The following is a 16,102-nucleotide window of genomic DNA, read 5'->3' on the forward strand; positions in this document are numbered from 1 at the left end:
GACCTGGAGGAAGCTCCTGGCTTCGGATCGGCGCAGCACTGGCTGTTGTGCTCACTTCAGGAGTGAATCATCGGACTGAAGATCTTCCTCTCTCTCTCTCTCTCTCCTCCTCTCTGTATATTTGACTTTGCAATAAAAATAAATCTTTACAGAAAAAGAAGGACTTTGTTAAATGACAGGTGAGGAAAAAAAAAAAAAAGCAAAATTGGGGTCGGTGTAGTGGTATAACATGATAATCCTCCAGTTGTGGTGCTAGCTAATCCATATGGTGCCTGTTTGTATCTGGCTGTTCCACTTCATATCCAGCTCCTTGCTTGTAGACTGGGAAAGCAGTAGAGCATGGCCCTAAGCCTTGGGACACTGCACCCACATGGGAGACCCTGGCTCCTGGCTTCAGATCAGCTCAGCTCCGGCTGTTGTAGCCATTTGGGGAGTGAATCAGCAGGTGGAAGATATTTCTTCCTATTTTCTCCTTCTCTGTGTAAATTTGTCTTTCCAATAAAAATAAATAAATATTAAAAATAAGATAAAGCCAACCTGAGACCAGGTTTCTGTGACCTCTGCATCAGTTAGATTAAGGTTCCCTGCCAGGAATAGCAACCAAATGAAAATAGCTTAAGAATGACAGCATTTAGGAAATTTTCCTAAAGTATAGATATGGGTTCTTAGTGCAGCAGTGTTGTTGGAGCTGCTGGGTTTCCTCAACTCCGCCTTCCTTAGCATGTGATGATGTCTTTCCAATGATTATAGACTGATCAATGCAAGGAGGGAGCGAAAAGGCTCTTTTCTTTATCAGAGTAAGACATTTTTTCCAGAAGGTACTCTCAGCATATTATTGACATGTCACTAAACAGGATTAAGTTAACAGGACTTAATTATGGGAGAGGTGAGTGAATATAGTCTTGGAGCCGTTAGATTCCTTCTCAAGGGCAGGGATGCTGGCTTTGAAAGCAGTGAAGTTTTTGTTAGTGAGGAAGAAAGGGAGATGGTGACTGTATGGATGCCAGGAGGGCTCACCATATGTCTTTATTCCTTTCTCTTCGCTCTTTCATGGCACTGTTAGGATTTTAACTCTTGCGTACCTGCTGATATCTTCTAGTCTACTGCTAGTCTTAACTTTTCCTGAATTTCATTATCAAATGCCCATTTTGCTTTTACACTTGGAAATGTTGCTACTAGATAAAATATATGTTAAAAATTATATTCATCATACTTCACTGTATTTCTACCAAAACTACTAATTAAGACTTATCCAGTCTTCAGTCCCAGGAATTAGGGTCATCCTGGATTCCTTCTTCCTCATTATCTCCCACATCTACTTTCTAAGTTCCTGAATTTTGACTTTTTTTCCCCCAATTTAACATATTTTTGTATCCATGCGTTCAAAATGGATTGATTGCTTTTTAAAAAAAATTTTATTCATATATCTGAGGCAAAAGGAATATTGAGGGAGAAGCCCCACCCAGGGATTGGTGGCTTTTTAAAATTTTATTTGGAAGAAACTCCTATCTTCTGGCTCACAGCCCGAATGTCTTTGGTGGTCAGGAGGCTAAATCTGGGAACCAGGGACTTGATCTGGGTCTCCGCGCATTTTGCTTGGCTACCTTAAGCTGCATCCATTGCCTTCCACGTTCTGTGTTATAGGAAGCTGGGGGCAGAAGTTTGAGTCTGACACTGAACCCAGACACTGTGATATGGGATATGGGCATCTTAATCTGTGTGTTAATCATTAGGTTGGATACTTGTTCCCATTAGTTTTTTTTTTTTTAAAGATTTTATTATTATTGGAAAGCCGGATATACAGAGAGGAGGAGAGACAGAGAGGAAGATCTTCCATCCAATGTTTCACTCCCCAAGTGAGCCGCAACGGGCCGGTGCACGCCGATCCGAAGCCGGGAACCAGGAACCTCTTCCGGGTCTCCCACGCGGGTGCAGGGTCCCAAAGCATTGGGCCGTCCTCAACTGCTTTCCCAGGCCACAAGCAGGGAACTGGATGGGAAGTGGAGCTGCCGGGATCAGAACCGGCGCCCATATGGGATCCCGGGGCTTTCAAGGCGAGGACTTTAGCTGCTAGGCCACTGCTGCTGGGCCCCCCATTAGTTTTTTTAAAACATAGTTTTCTGTGTGTGTTTGTGTGTATGCATAACATACATGATGTGTATGTGTAACATGAGCTTTAACTGAATCTGAGAATATTATTTTTTAAATACTATTCATATATCATGGGAGCTAGCAAAGAGGAAAGAAAAACTAAAAAGTCTTGGCATGATTTTGTAAAGTATGTTTATATGGGTTTTACCATATGACCATAATTATCATGCATTAATATAATGATAAAAACAACACAACGATGAAGATAGCATATAATTACATATCAGGTCAATTTTTTTAAGTTTATTCGATTTTGATTGGTAATAATGAGACAATGATTTTTATTGGTAATGAGGTAACATTATGGTTTGATCACAATTTTTAGAAATGAGAAGAAGCACTGATTATATTCTATTCCAGAAAGGAAACTTTGGATACCATGGTTGCCAAAGTTCAGTTCATCTAATTTTAGCTAATAAGACTTGACTGCAGGTAGAACAGTAACAGAAAAATATGAAAATAAGTTTAAGGGCAGGAGAATGAAATATTTACCCAGTTATCAGCTCAAATAAGCAAATAAATTAAAAATAATTTATTATCATATGTACAGGGCTCTCAGGGATTAGAGATTAGACGTTCTTGGAAATGTATGAAGCACAACAGATTCATTCAACATGGAAAACACTGCTTACTGTTGTTGAGGTTTCCTACTTAGACTCTGTAAGAAGCTGCCATAAATATCACCATATATTATTATGTTAAATACATTTATAAATACACATACATAAATAACTTAAAAAATAACATTACATATTTTTCTTTTTTTTTTCCTTGAAGCTCAGCTTCAAACATTATTTTAACAAAATGACCTATTGTTTGACATGAAGAGCCATTGAGGCAAGAAGGATGTAGGTCTTATTTATTTCTTCTATTTTGAAAATAATAACTGAGGTCCTGAAAACTTAACTGTTTGATTAAGGATCAAAGCAGAAGGAAAAGAGTTTGAAGGATATCCTGGGTCTGTAGCTTCTCATTCTAACTGCTATTAAATGCATCTGTTAGTTACACTAAGCCTTAGCAAACCCATCTGTGATACGCTTAGTCTTTTTTTTTTTTTGGCTGCCATAGTCAGTAGCCTTAGCCCTCCTCAGATTGTTGTGAAGAATAGTAATTAAAATGATTACTACTGTGCAAAGTATAGGGTGTTCTTTCAACAACAAACAGCATGATATGTTAGTGTTGATTTCATTAAACTTGACACCTCTTTTACAAAGAGGGGAAGCATTCATTTAGAATTACACAGGCTCAGCACGTGCTGAGCAAATGACTAAGAGTGAGGAATTCAACTTCATGTACATGGTACATACAGATGGTTAACGCTTCACTAGTGAGTGGCTTTCCAGAGTCACGAATGTTTTTCTGAGATCAGAAAGTCAATCATCGAGGGAGACCCCTTTGCCATGTGCACCAAATGTTCTGATTTTGTGGCAATAAACAGCTCTGGGTTGGCAGCCGACTTGAAGTATTCCTTAGTGCCTTGAGATTCCCATAAGAAGAGGAGGTCAAGCTCACTGTCTGTGATGTCTTTGGGTGTCTCAGGCAACTCCTGTGGCAGAGAACAGAAAGCAGTTAGAGCTAAAGGACATTGTAGAAAAAGGACCTTCCGACATTTGCTCTTTGTTAGACACAGCACTTTAATATCATGACTGTGATAGGATGGTGAACTAGGCTCTTCATTCATTTGTTCACTCATTAGACATTTATTATCACATGTCTGTTAGATGTATGGCTCAGTCCATTTCTAAGAGTTGATTTTTCTAGTTAACTGGAGAAAAATCTCAAACAGTCATGATGACTGCCAGCAGCACTAGTCTCTATCCAGATAGGTAGGGGTGAAACAGTTTGTGTCTCAGCTTCAACATAGGCATTTTTTTTTTTTTTTTTGCATCAAATAGGAGCATTGGTGTTTCTAAGATCACTTGGCATTTTGCTTGCTAAGTGTACAAATCGTATCATTCGGAAAGCAATTTAGCATTTAGAGGACATTTATATCTATATTTTAGTTAATAGTTGAAGGTTAAACACACACATGTACACATGCTAACTCTTCTTGTGTGTTAGTTTTTGAACCCTTTAGATTGTACTTTTCCTGTGAGTGTGGATGGAATCTAACAATGCTATAATGGAAAATTCCATTTCAAACTCCAAATTCAGATGTTTCTGTCTTATTTTTTTTTAATCCAAAGCAAACAAATATCCTTCTAAAGCTTGTTTGGAGTTTTCTACGTCAGGAAGAATTTTATTTCCCTAACTTCTTTCTCATCTAGATATTTCCATCTCAGTAAATGGAGCTACTCCTTTGCTCCTGTTACCCTATTTCCTAAGACAACCCAACTTTTATTTCTCTTTGCCTGTTTTCCTTACCCTGTCCACATGACTTCTAATTAGGCTTTCTGCTTTCTTCATTGTTTTCCTTCTGGTATGTTCTCATTTTTGGAAATCAAGTGAGATCAAGATATCGTATTGTCTGAAGCCTTTAGAGGCTTTTCATTGTACCTCAAAGGAAATCCAAAGCCAAGCTCTGCAGCTTCAGAATATCTCATTTCTCATGAAGCCCCAGTTAAAGCAGTGCCCCCTCTGATCCTTGAAGTGGACTTTGCACTCTTAATATCATTCTATTTAAAATGCCTTCCTGCCCATGGCTTTGTATTGCCCGCACCTGCTTAGCATCAGTTATCATCTCATACGGAGCTGTGTTCTTGCCCGTCAGTCTAAACATCATCTCTTACTTTTCTCTTTCCGCACTTTCTTTTTTTGGAAACAGCATCTTAATGTTTTTTGTTGATTGACATTTCTATTGTCTCTATCCACCGGAAAGCTAAGTCTTAAAGTCCAGAAACTTTAACTACATCTGTCTTCATAGCAATGGGCACTGTGCTTGAAAAATAGCATCCAATGGCATTCAATAAGTAATGCTTACTGGGTGAATTAATGAGTAAAACTACTGCCCTACTTTGTCAATATCACTTTCATTTTACTTGCCCTGGAGAGAGAAACTTGTACGCCATGTAAATTCCAGTTGGGGATAAGAGGCTTTGCATGATACATTTACTGAATAAGTGTCACCTACTTATTAGTGGAGAAAGCAGCTAGCACTATTTTGAGCATGCTTGTATGTATCTGTGTGTTTGAAAGGGAAAGTGGTACTGGAGATGGGGCTGGGTGAAGGGTAATGCTGGCACCAATAAAAGCGGAGAGGCACTGGAGTGAGAAGGCCAGAGTTGAAGTCTTGGCACCCAGCTTTTCACTTTGTGTCAATTGGCCAGTGATTAACCCTCCTGATACCAGTTGGCTTCTCTGAGATTTTGGAGGCAAGCTCCATTGACATAGTACCTAGTAAGGCATAGAAGATGTCATTGAAGATGGATGGAATGAATGGATACCCAGGAATGGGTAAACAAGGGTCAGGTAAGAAAGGGAAAGGGAAGAAAACAGTTTTTCTTGTATTTACTCTTGCCCCTCCATTGTTCCCTTTCACAGATTCTGCCTAGGATTTCCTCTGAGGATTAGCAAGAAGTCCAGTGGGAGTGGCCTGGACTGGTGGGGACTCTGGTAGGAAAGGAAGAGAAGTGTGTCACCTTTTGGGATCATTTATAAATGTGTGAGATGTAAATGAGAGTAAGTTGGAGGCTTAGGACAACTGACCTTCAGCAACACTGGTTCATTTTCGTTCTGGGCACTCACAAACAGTCGAGTGTTTGAGATTCTTAAAGTTACAGGAATTGTGGAATCTTCCAATTCTGTCCTGTACATCTCCATGTCAAATAACACTGAAGAAGAGAAAGAGCCAAAAAGTAAGACCATTGTGTAGGTATAAAATAAGAGTTTATTATAGTGTGTGTGTGTGTGTGTGTGTGTGTGTAGTTAGGTTCTCAATTACAGTTTTCATTAAGTCAATAGTGCAATTCTTTGTATGCTTACATTTACCAGGAAGGTAAATGCCAGCTTAACATTTTAAATATTTTTTTGTGTTAAATATTGAATGTTTTGGGGCTGTGTAAACATTTGTCTGATTTCTTGTGGAGAGTGGAGTCTGATCTCTCTAGTGGAGTGAGATTCTACACTGTGATAAACCATGAGATCATAATGACCTAAAATGGAGTCCAGGAAGTTAATACGTGTAAATGTAGCTCAGTTGTCTTTAGAGAACAATTTTTAATAGAAATTGTGAAAATACTGCTGTCTATTGATCTGTAAGTTTTGTTTGGGAATATGCTCCAATGAAATAACTTGATGCAGAGAGAAGCAACAAAGATATATAAAGATGTTTGCCACAGAGCTACTTGGGGTAAACTCACAGGACCAATACAGCAAAATGGTCAAATCTTTTAGTGCCATTAAAAATGGCTAATGGTGTGAAAGAATATTATTATTATTAAGTAGGATATAGAACATAAATTATTTGTAATAGCATGGAAATAGCATGGACAGCATGGGAAGCACATACAAAATCAGGAGCACTGCTGATCTAGTGTAAGCTGCATCTTTGAACATAGTTCTATATACTGATGATATGTCCTGAAACTAAAATATAACCCATAAGAAAGATTGGACCTTTGTGATAAAATCTTCTGGACGCTAACATTTCATTCTTTAGATCATATTTGTTAGCTGAATGTCTCTTTTGCTGCACAACCAGTTTGCTATTCATTGTAAGTTTGATCAACAGGCTTTCTCTAATGGACAGGGATTCTTCTCATTGGCTTTTGGATAAATTTGAGTAAGCATTTAGTATGTCTGAGACTCAGCCTCCCTGTCTTTAAAATAGGGACAAGGAAATCCCAAAGCACCAGCTTTATACTCTATGCTTTCAAAGACAGGAAGTCTCTCTTGTGGATCTTTCAGATTTGGCTGAAACTTCTGTCTTTGGGTTGTGCCGAGAATGATGTGTCTTATCCTATTCTAGAAAAGCTGTATCAAGTTGGAACCTAGGTTTACTTTCTGAGAGTAGAAAACTGGAAAGAAAGAAGCAGAAGGAGGCGAGGGTGACAGACCTGGCTGTTTACCTGCGTCGTCCATGTTCTGTAGTGCTGCTGCCCTGAGGTACTGATCAGAGTTGTCCCGAATCAGGATTTGGTTGAGGGGATCAGCCAGGGTAAACTCTTGTTTGATAGTCCTCAAATATTTGTAATTTCCCTTACTCTGGTGGCTGTAAGTTGCCGATGTGGACACGATGATTTCTAAAACCGCCATCACAAAATCAGATTAGCATGTAGGTACTGTCACAGACGATACACTCTCATACAAGCACAGCACGCAGCTCTGGGAGGGATATTGGGAACCTTCCAATCGAAGTAAGGAGATGTGGGGAAGGAGATCAACCAGCCAGGGAGGGGATAGATTCTAAGGTTATCTTGTGCTTATTTATTTGCTTTTGTTTTTCTCAAACTTTGATCTCTCAGGTGATATTTTTTCTTCAAGAGTATTTGTAACATTCTCACTTTTATTTGGAATTTCTAAGTGACCAAGACAACTATCAATCCCCTCATCTTTATTTCCAAATGTGTGCACTGTGAGGCAAAAATGAGCACATTGAACATTCTGTGTCCCCGATGGCTCAGGTTTGCCTCCTTTCTGGAAGGTAATATGTATCAATAGCTTACCAAATCCTCATGGGTCAGAGTAATTCTACCTCCTGCACTCCATTCTAAGAAATAAATGGTAGTAGACCTGAAGATTTATTGATATACACTCTCAAATATCCTTGATAAACAGTTAAAGAAAAGAGCTGGACATCAAATTGGTTAAGTTTATTCCTAATACCATCAAATATCTTTGTCCCAGTGAATATGTACACAAAAAATACTTCACGGAAATGTATCTTAAAGTTGGCATTGACAATATGACCTGCTTTCACTTTCCTTCTGAAATTGTCTTGTATTTTAAAATCTTTCAGAGGCACATGTATTATTTAGATGTTATCTTGAAAAACAGGGCTATTTGGTTTATATTTAATGTAGAGGCTCATTAGAGTAAAGACTTGGAAGAAAAGCCATGGTTTCTATAGCCGGATATAGCCGAAGTAGTTTTGGGGCTCTCCCACTTTGTGTACTCTCTGTCTTTGCCGAGCTTAAAATCAGCGGGCTTACTTTCCTCACATATAAAGGCACTGCAAAAAGTTTATGAAAAAATGGAACTAATATGTGGAGTTTATTTTGGCACAAAAGTTTTTGGAATGCACAGATATAGTTTTTTTTAAGCATGATCTGTGTTTTCCATGAACTTTTTGAAGAACCCTTATATGTATGGGTTTCAAAGGTTTCTTTTCTCCCCATCAAAGTAAATTCATCTTTTCATTCCATTTTCTATGAACTCTTTGAAACATCCTTATATAACATGAGCCTATAGGGTTGTTCTGAGGCTTAGAGATAACACAGATATTAATAAATCAATAGTACTGGTAGTATTAATAAATGTAGTATCAGTGAAAATTAACAGATAACAATTAATGGGTGCTTACTATATACAAGTAGTACAAAAGATTGGAAATATTGACCCATTTATTATTTCTAATAACAGTTATGTAGGGACCCCATCTCCATTTTTTTCAGTAAAAAAAAAGGAATCACAGAAAGATTAAGTAACATGCCTAAAGAGGCATGGTTAATAAGTAGATGAATAATCTTGTAAGTGATCATCCTCTAGAAGTATATAACTACTTTCTCCTGAGCAGCTAAAAGTCAAACAACCTTTAAAGTATGTCCAGAGAACGAGTACAGGAGCAAGTTTGTAGACTCTGGTCATTTCTAATCTCTTGTTGATAGAGAAGGATAAAACTAATTTCCTGCGGCCAGTGCAATGACTCAGTTGGCTAATCTGTTGCCTACAAATGCCAGCAGCCATATGGGTGCTGGTTCTAGTCTCAGCCTTCCCACTTCCCATTCAGCTTTCTACTTGTGGCCTGCGAAAGCAGTCAAGGACGGCCCAAAGCCTTGGGATGCTGCACCCATGTGGGAGATCTGGAAGAAGCTCCTGGCTTTGGATCAGCTCAGCTCTGGCTGTTGCAGCCATTTGGGGAGTGAACCAGCAGATGGAAGGTCATTTTTTTCTGTCTCTTGTTCTCTCTGTAAATCTGCTTTTCCAATAAAAATAAATATATACTTAAGAAATCCGCTAATTTTCTTTTCTTATAGTCACTAGACTATTAATGTCTGGCTAGCCTCTTGTTATCTTGACACCAGGTTTCATTTGCTCTTATTCTCTATTGCCTCTTTCACTGAAAACTTCACCACTTACCTTCTTCTGGATCACTGGCAATGGTCTCCAGATCATCACCAGTGATGGACTGGTTTAAACTCAGGCGCCTCTTCTTCAAAATATTCCCATCAGATGCCACTACCACCACACTCTCCTTATAGGTAAGGTGGGATGACACAGAGGTTTCAGAGGTATTCCGAGATGCTGTATTCACACAGTCCTTATGAAGTTGGCTATAGCTTGCATCATAGAAAGATTTCTGTGTGGAAGGCAAATGCAAAGTGAGAAAAGAGATCTTTCAGCAGACTTAGGAAGATCTCCATTTTGGTCTTGGGTAACCTATGTTTCACCAGTCTTCCCACTTCCTCCCTCCCTTTTTCTTTAGGTTTTTCTCTGAAAGGATGCGGTTTATTGGAAAGACTCTTTTTGTTTGTCTCTCTCTTGGCTCAAAAAATGAGATAGTATAAAAAAACAATTTGACAAATAATCAAATTGAGGGGATGGTAGTAGCATTCTTAAATTTCTGCTTGTCAGTGATCAAAATACTTAAAAAGATCAGTATTCTGCTATATCCTTGGGTTTCACAGGCATGGATTCACCCAACTGAAGATTCCACTCAAAGATTGTATCTCTATTGAACATACATAGGAATTTTTCCTTATCACTCTCCCCTGAACAATGAATTGTTAACATTTGCTCACACAATATTTATATCATATTAGGTATTATAATCTTGAGATGATTAAAAAGACATGGGCTAGTATGTATGGATTCTATGTAAATATAATGCTGCCATTCATGTAAGATTTTGGTATTCATAGTGCATGGGGTGAAGTGGATGGTGTTCCTGGAGCACTCAAGGAGATGACCATGTAGCTTGGGGAAGAGCTCTTAATGCCAGTCCTACAGATGCATGTTGCAGTACCTGGATGTCTATTTGTAGTCTCCCAGTGAAATAGTACACCTGGGTGAGTGGCTGCCAATTGCTTATTGTCACTTGGTGTGCTTCCTCCACCTCATCTTCATGGGCTAGTATGATTGGAGAGCTACCTCACCATTCATGCTGGTTTCAGAGAGAACCACGACAACACATCATGTTAGGATCAGTCTGAAGGGCTGCTTCACATATGATAGCCAACATCCTGTTGAGATTTGGCCCAGCAGATTTCAGTTCCCAGGGTTTTGGGACCATTTTGAACTGGGAAAAGCTAGTGGACATGAAGAGTGTCACCAATTGCCTGTGTATGGAGAAGCTGATCTCTATTGTAATGTAGAAATGGAGGTCTTTTGACCTTTGGTGAGGGGAAAACAAAAACATCTAAGATTCAAGCTACTGCTCGCCTGTTCTGGTGGAGAAGCTACAGTGTAAAACCAGCAGTCCCTTAAGAATTACTGTCATTTTCTTACCTGATTCAAAGAGGAATCATCACTAGCATAGCTGTCTTCTTCATTTTCACTGTCAAAAATAAAATGATGGATATGTAATTGTGTTCATTATTTCACTGTTGTCACTGGGCATCATATTTTAAAAAACACATTGACTTTGGGTAACATACACATACATACACAACACATTATTGTCATCTGTGGGAATTAAGGACACATATATTTGTGTATCATAATTCATGCCACACTCATTTGGAATTAGTAACTAGTAATTAATTGGAATCATTAGAACAACTTTTGAACTTCTCCTGGGCTTTATCATTAAAAAATTGGGCTTGGCTAACAAAGAGTCCGAATTGAATTTCAGGGAAACCTGTTAAACTCTCTAAGAGTAAAACAGTGCTTGGAAAGTACCCCATTTTTTCTTTAGCCAAATAGATCTCCTGATACACTTTGCTTTTGGTACATTTACACATGGCCAAATACCGAGGCAAGACTTTGATCATCTAGCTCATGTTAGGATTTATCATAGGTGATGGGAACACCACATTAGTTTGAAGTGTTGCCTCATTTTAACGGTCTGCTTATTACCTTCTGTGTGTGATGGGGCTGGCTGGTGAAGCAGCCCTCACAGGCTCAAGTCACCGAAGAGCCATTTCCTCCTCCAGACTCAGATGGAATTTTCCTGAGAATGAATTCTCTCTCAGGCACCTGTCAAAGCCTGTGACTGTGTCTATGTAGATGCTGAAATTCATACAGGAGTCACTCCAATTCCAAAATGACTTTTCTGCAATGGATGTCTTCCCAGGTCTTTTCTGACCTGCCCCCCTTCTAGGTCTAGAATGTGTCTCTGTGGCTTCTGCCAGCCTGGTTCTGCACTAGTTACCACAACTCCAGCTGGTATCAAACAAGCCTTAAACCCCTCATTAAATCACCAGAGATAGAATCTGTTTCTTACCTGAAACAGTTCATCAGGTCTTCAAAGAGATCAGGAACTTTGGCCATCTTGATTTCTGCAACAGAGAATACAAACGGCGGTTAGTTCTGTTGGTCTCTGTACCAGATGCCTGTGAAGGGATGGGGCACTCCTGCTTTGTGCTCCCTGAGACCCTTCATTGAATGGTAGCTCCCACACAGCGTTTCCCCCATCCTTTTTGCTCCTATGAATTATCTGTAAATGCATCTGCCTCTACTATTGTACACTTCTTTTAGAATGTTTTATTTATCTTGGTATTCTGTATGTCCCCAACACAGCCACACAGTATACTTCATAGAATAGGCAAAATAGTTGTTACTGGTAAAATAGTTCTTAGTGGTAGAGATTTCTTTCCATGTTCTGTGGATATACTGATAGGAACCCAATTCTGCTCTCCTCTTGTGTTCCTCATCAGTTAAACCACAGAGTCATTTTCTAGTACCTGACTATGATTCTAGCTTACACACCAAACCATGAAAGGAAAAAAAAAAAAAGGAAGAGGCAATAGTTTTAGAGAAGGCAGTTTGAGAGTAACCAGCCAAGCAGAAAAACAGAACAAAAAGAATCTTAAAAGCCGGAGATGTCATAAGGACAATACCTTTGCTGACCGACGTGCCAATGAACCGACTCCTTCTCTAAGCTTGAGTCAGGCTTCTTTGCCTTTTTATAATTGTTCTCTCAAGTGGGCGTGGCCTCAATGAGTCATGGGAATTTACAGGAAAGAATTCTGTGTTTCCCTCTGTTCATTCAAAGACTGGATACGTTGCAATACCATTAACTGCAAAGAATCCAGCTTTTGATTAGGTTTATTTAATACTTTGCAATTACGTGTGTGTAAGCTTTATCTAAGGGAAGAATAAGAAAGTTATCAAGTTTCTGAAAATGTATGTGGGAGGAGGAAGGGAGGAAGGGAGAAATTCGCAAATCAGAGAGTTGGAGAGCAGCCTAGCAGCTGTGCTTGGTGTTTCGGCTTGCTTTATTTACAGTGCCCCAGAGCTGAGCGTGGTTGGTGGATTACTTGGCATTGAGTGAAGAAGGGGTGGTGTTTGAGGGACAATGAGCCATTTTTTTTTTCTAAGAGAGGTTTGCTTGAATTAGGCATACATAAAACTCAGTTTGGGACAACACTGAGCTGGTAGGAATGGATAGAGGACCAGAAAAGCAAGTGGCCACACACGTTTTATTCTCTTAATCCTCTGAAGATTGTTTCTCTCTCTCTCTCTCTCTCTCTCTCTCTCTCTCTCTCTCTCTCTCTGTTATATATAATTTTTTCTAGCAGAGGTGATAGAGATTCAGGAGAAAAATTTGAGTCCTAATTATGTTAGATTAAAGTGACTTCTACCAGAACCCAAGGAAAAGTCTGATCTTGTATAGGATAACTTCAAGGTGTGTAAGGTTAGCTGCAGACTTGGGGAAGCTCAGGCTTGGGAAAGGGAAGGTGTAGAGCCTTACATAGAAACATCACATCAGTGGGGTCTAGTTATTATCCTTTTAAAAAAGATTTATTATTATTATTATTATTATTATTGGAAAGTCAGTCCTACAGAGAGAAGGAGAGACAGGGAGAAAAATCTTCCATCTGCTGCTTCACTCCCCAAGTGACTGCAAAGGCTGAAGCTGAGCTGATCTGAAGCCAGGAACCAGGAATCTCTTCCAGGTCTCCTGTGTGGGTGCAAGGTCCCAAACCCTGGGCCATCCTTTACTGTTTTCCCAGGCCACAAGCAGGGAGTTAAATGTGAAGTTGAGCAGCTGGGACACAAACCAGCAGCCATATGGGATCTCACTGAATGCAAGAGAAGAACTTTAGCCACTACGGTATGTGCTGGGCCCTAGTTATTATCCTTAACGGCTTCTTAGTATCCCAAGGATAGCTCATTTTGGGTGGTAGAACACCAAGATTCTTAGCAAACTAATGTTTCAGATCTCCTACTTGGAGTTTAAGGCATGAAAACTGCAAAGAAAGGAAATGGATGGAAAAAGAGTGCAAGGGAGAGGAAAAAGAGGCAGTGAGGAAGTAGGGCACCGAACTCTAAAGTAAAAAAAGTAAGTGATGGGGGTCAACTGGCTGTGTGAATTGTATAAAATATTCTCTCTGATTCTGTTCAACAGCAAATAGTGAGATCAATTAAGTCATCATTGAGATCTGGTGCAGGTGCGTAATCTGATTCAGATTCTGTTGTTCAGCCTAGCTCCTCCTGGCCCAGCCCTATTGTTACAATAGTTATGAAGAGAAATCAGTGCACCTCGGATATAGGCAAAGTAAAACACCAGACTACGGCAGGTGCTTGAATGTATGATGCTGAGCCTGTACAGTGAGGGCGGTCCCCTTTCTATTTTCTACTTATCAAAACAGAAATGTGAATCCTGGTCATCCCTTCTGCCTCCGGGGATCTTGTGAGGAGCATTACTAAGAAACAATTGCCAAGCATATTGTGAATGTGGGTGCTATGGAGATGCAACTATACAAAAATAATAACAACTTTAATGATGGCTTCAGCCACTTGGGAACCAGTGTAGTTATCATTGTAATGACTTAGTTCCCTGAAGAAAATAGAGTTCTTATTAAAATATTAGTTTGAAAACTTCAACCAGAAGGAAATTTTCAGCCATTAAACCTTGAAGATATTTGGGTTCTTCTTGGAGCAATACATAATATCTCTTTGGTAATTCAGGAAAGCACCCTTGGTTCTACAGTCTGTGGCAACACCCATCCTGGCTCTATCTTCACTCTTCTATTGTAGCGAATTCCTCAAATGTGGTTGTTGAATTTCTCAAGGAGAGTTTGGTTGAGAAATAGCCAACTTTGCCTTCTCATGATCTTCTTGGAAACTGGTTTTTACGGGAAGAACAGAGTGAATTAGAATCAGAGTGAGAGGTCCTTGGTTTTTTGGAGGGAACCTATTTTTCTGTTAGTGTGAACAAAGGTTGATCAGATCACGTCTTCTATGGAACTGAGGGAGAAATGAGATGACTAGGATTCTACTGGATCATGGCATATGTGTGTTGGGGAGGCTGTCATGTGAAAAGAATTTCTGGTGTCTTCCTGCAATTATCTTTTAACTCTATGGAGGTCCCTATCTTGAGGGACTGGTGCTGTGGTTCAGGGGGCAAAGATGCCACTTGCAATGCTGGCATTACATATCAGAGTACTGGTTTGAATCCTAGCTGCTCCATTTCCAATATGGCTTCCTGTTAATGTGCCTGAAAAGGCAGCAAAAGATGACCCAAGTGCTTGGACTCATACCACCCATGTCAGATAAAAGGTTGGAGTTCCTATCTCCTAGCTTTGGTTTGTTCAAGACCTGGCTGTTGGAGCCATTTGGAAAGTAAATTAGAGAACCAGAAAATAGAAAATTTTCTCTGTTTCTTCCTCCTTCCTTCTCTCTGTTAGAGTCCAGGCTAAAGCCCCCGGACTTCAGGGTGTGAGCTAGTCAACCCCCAGAGAACGACAAAGAGTCTCACTGGTAATGCAGACAGCAAACAGAGTTTATCGTGCCAGCATGCTGGGGCCAGACCGCACTTGGGGCATGCAGGCCAGCCAAGCGGGGCGGTCGGACCCCGAACAAGCCTAAGACAGAAGCTTATATAGGCCCTTTTGGGCTAGGAAATACATCAAAAGTAACAACTTTAGACATGTTAATTTTTACGGCCTTCAGGCACAGGCAGCCTGTTCTGTTCCCATGCCCATTATCTGTATGGCTCCTCCTGTTCCTGGGACCGCAGAAGAATTGCACCCTTGCACCCTGCATTTGGGTTCACAAAGTTGTAAGGCAGCAAAGAACAGATTTATCGCTAAAGCGGAATCCTCCCAAAGTCCAGGCGCCTCCTGGCCTAGCAAAGTAGCAGTTTTTTTTTCAGCACAAAGGAATCTCACACTACCCAACAAAAACATTCTGTTCTAGCATTCTAATATATGATCATAGCATTTTATTCTTACATTTACTTACACTCTAACATCTCTATTTCTCTGCCTTTCAAATAAATAAATATCCAGAAAACACTGCCATATAATGCTACCTGCAACAAAATTATTGTGAACTTATTCTGTGCCAAGGATTTTGTCATGCATTACCATTCTTTCATGTGATCCTTAAAGTTCAGTATGCAAAAAGAGATGTGTAGGCATGTTGGTCAACTGACAGGATTTTAAAGTTTGGAGGTTATGGGTCCAAAGAATCATGGTGATGCTTTTCACATGAAAAATTGCTCATAGCCCATGAAGAGCTCTCACCTACGCTATCTCACTGGCTCCTCAAAGAACCTACCTTCTCCTTCATAGCTGAAGCCCCCTTAGAGAAGTTAAAAGGACTAACCAACACCACAAAACTGGTAGAGTCAGCATTTGAACTAAGGTTTCTGATCACAAGCCCAGTCTTGTCTTTCTCTTGCATG

The 16,102-nt window shown here is 39.8% G+C and overlaps 2 protein-coding genes across 2 annotated transcripts in view; both read right to left on the reverse strand.

Annotated features, from left to right (window-relative positions):
* Window positions 1-16,102, reverse strand: part of CKAP2L (cytoskeleton associated protein 2 like) — a 66,566-nt gene that overhangs the window by 36,868 nt on the left and 13,596 nt on the right. The window lies entirely within an intron of this gene.
* IL1A (interleukin 1 alpha) lies at window positions 2,382-11,781 on the reverse strand. The gene is made up of 6 exons (XM_004590824.3): window positions 11,693-11,781; window positions 10,756-10,804; window positions 9,388-9,607; window positions 7,158-7,331; window positions 5,797-5,921; window positions 2,382-3,697 (listed from the first exon to the last, which is right to left on the reverse strand). Exons 1-6 carry the CDS (start codon window positions 11,737-11,739, stop codon window positions 3,497-3,499), a joined length of 816 nt encoding a protein of 271 aa, XP_004590881.1. The 5' UTR covers window positions 11,740-11,781; the 3' UTR covers window positions 2,382-3,496.

This window comes from Ochotona princeps, chromosome 8, assembly GCF_030435755.1.
Source record: "Ochotona princeps isolate mOchPri1 chromosome 8, mOchPri1.hap1, whole genome shotgun sequence".
NCBI classification, from domain to species: Eukaryota; Metazoa; Chordata; class Mammalia; order Lagomorpha; family Ochotonidae; genus Ochotona; species Ochotona princeps.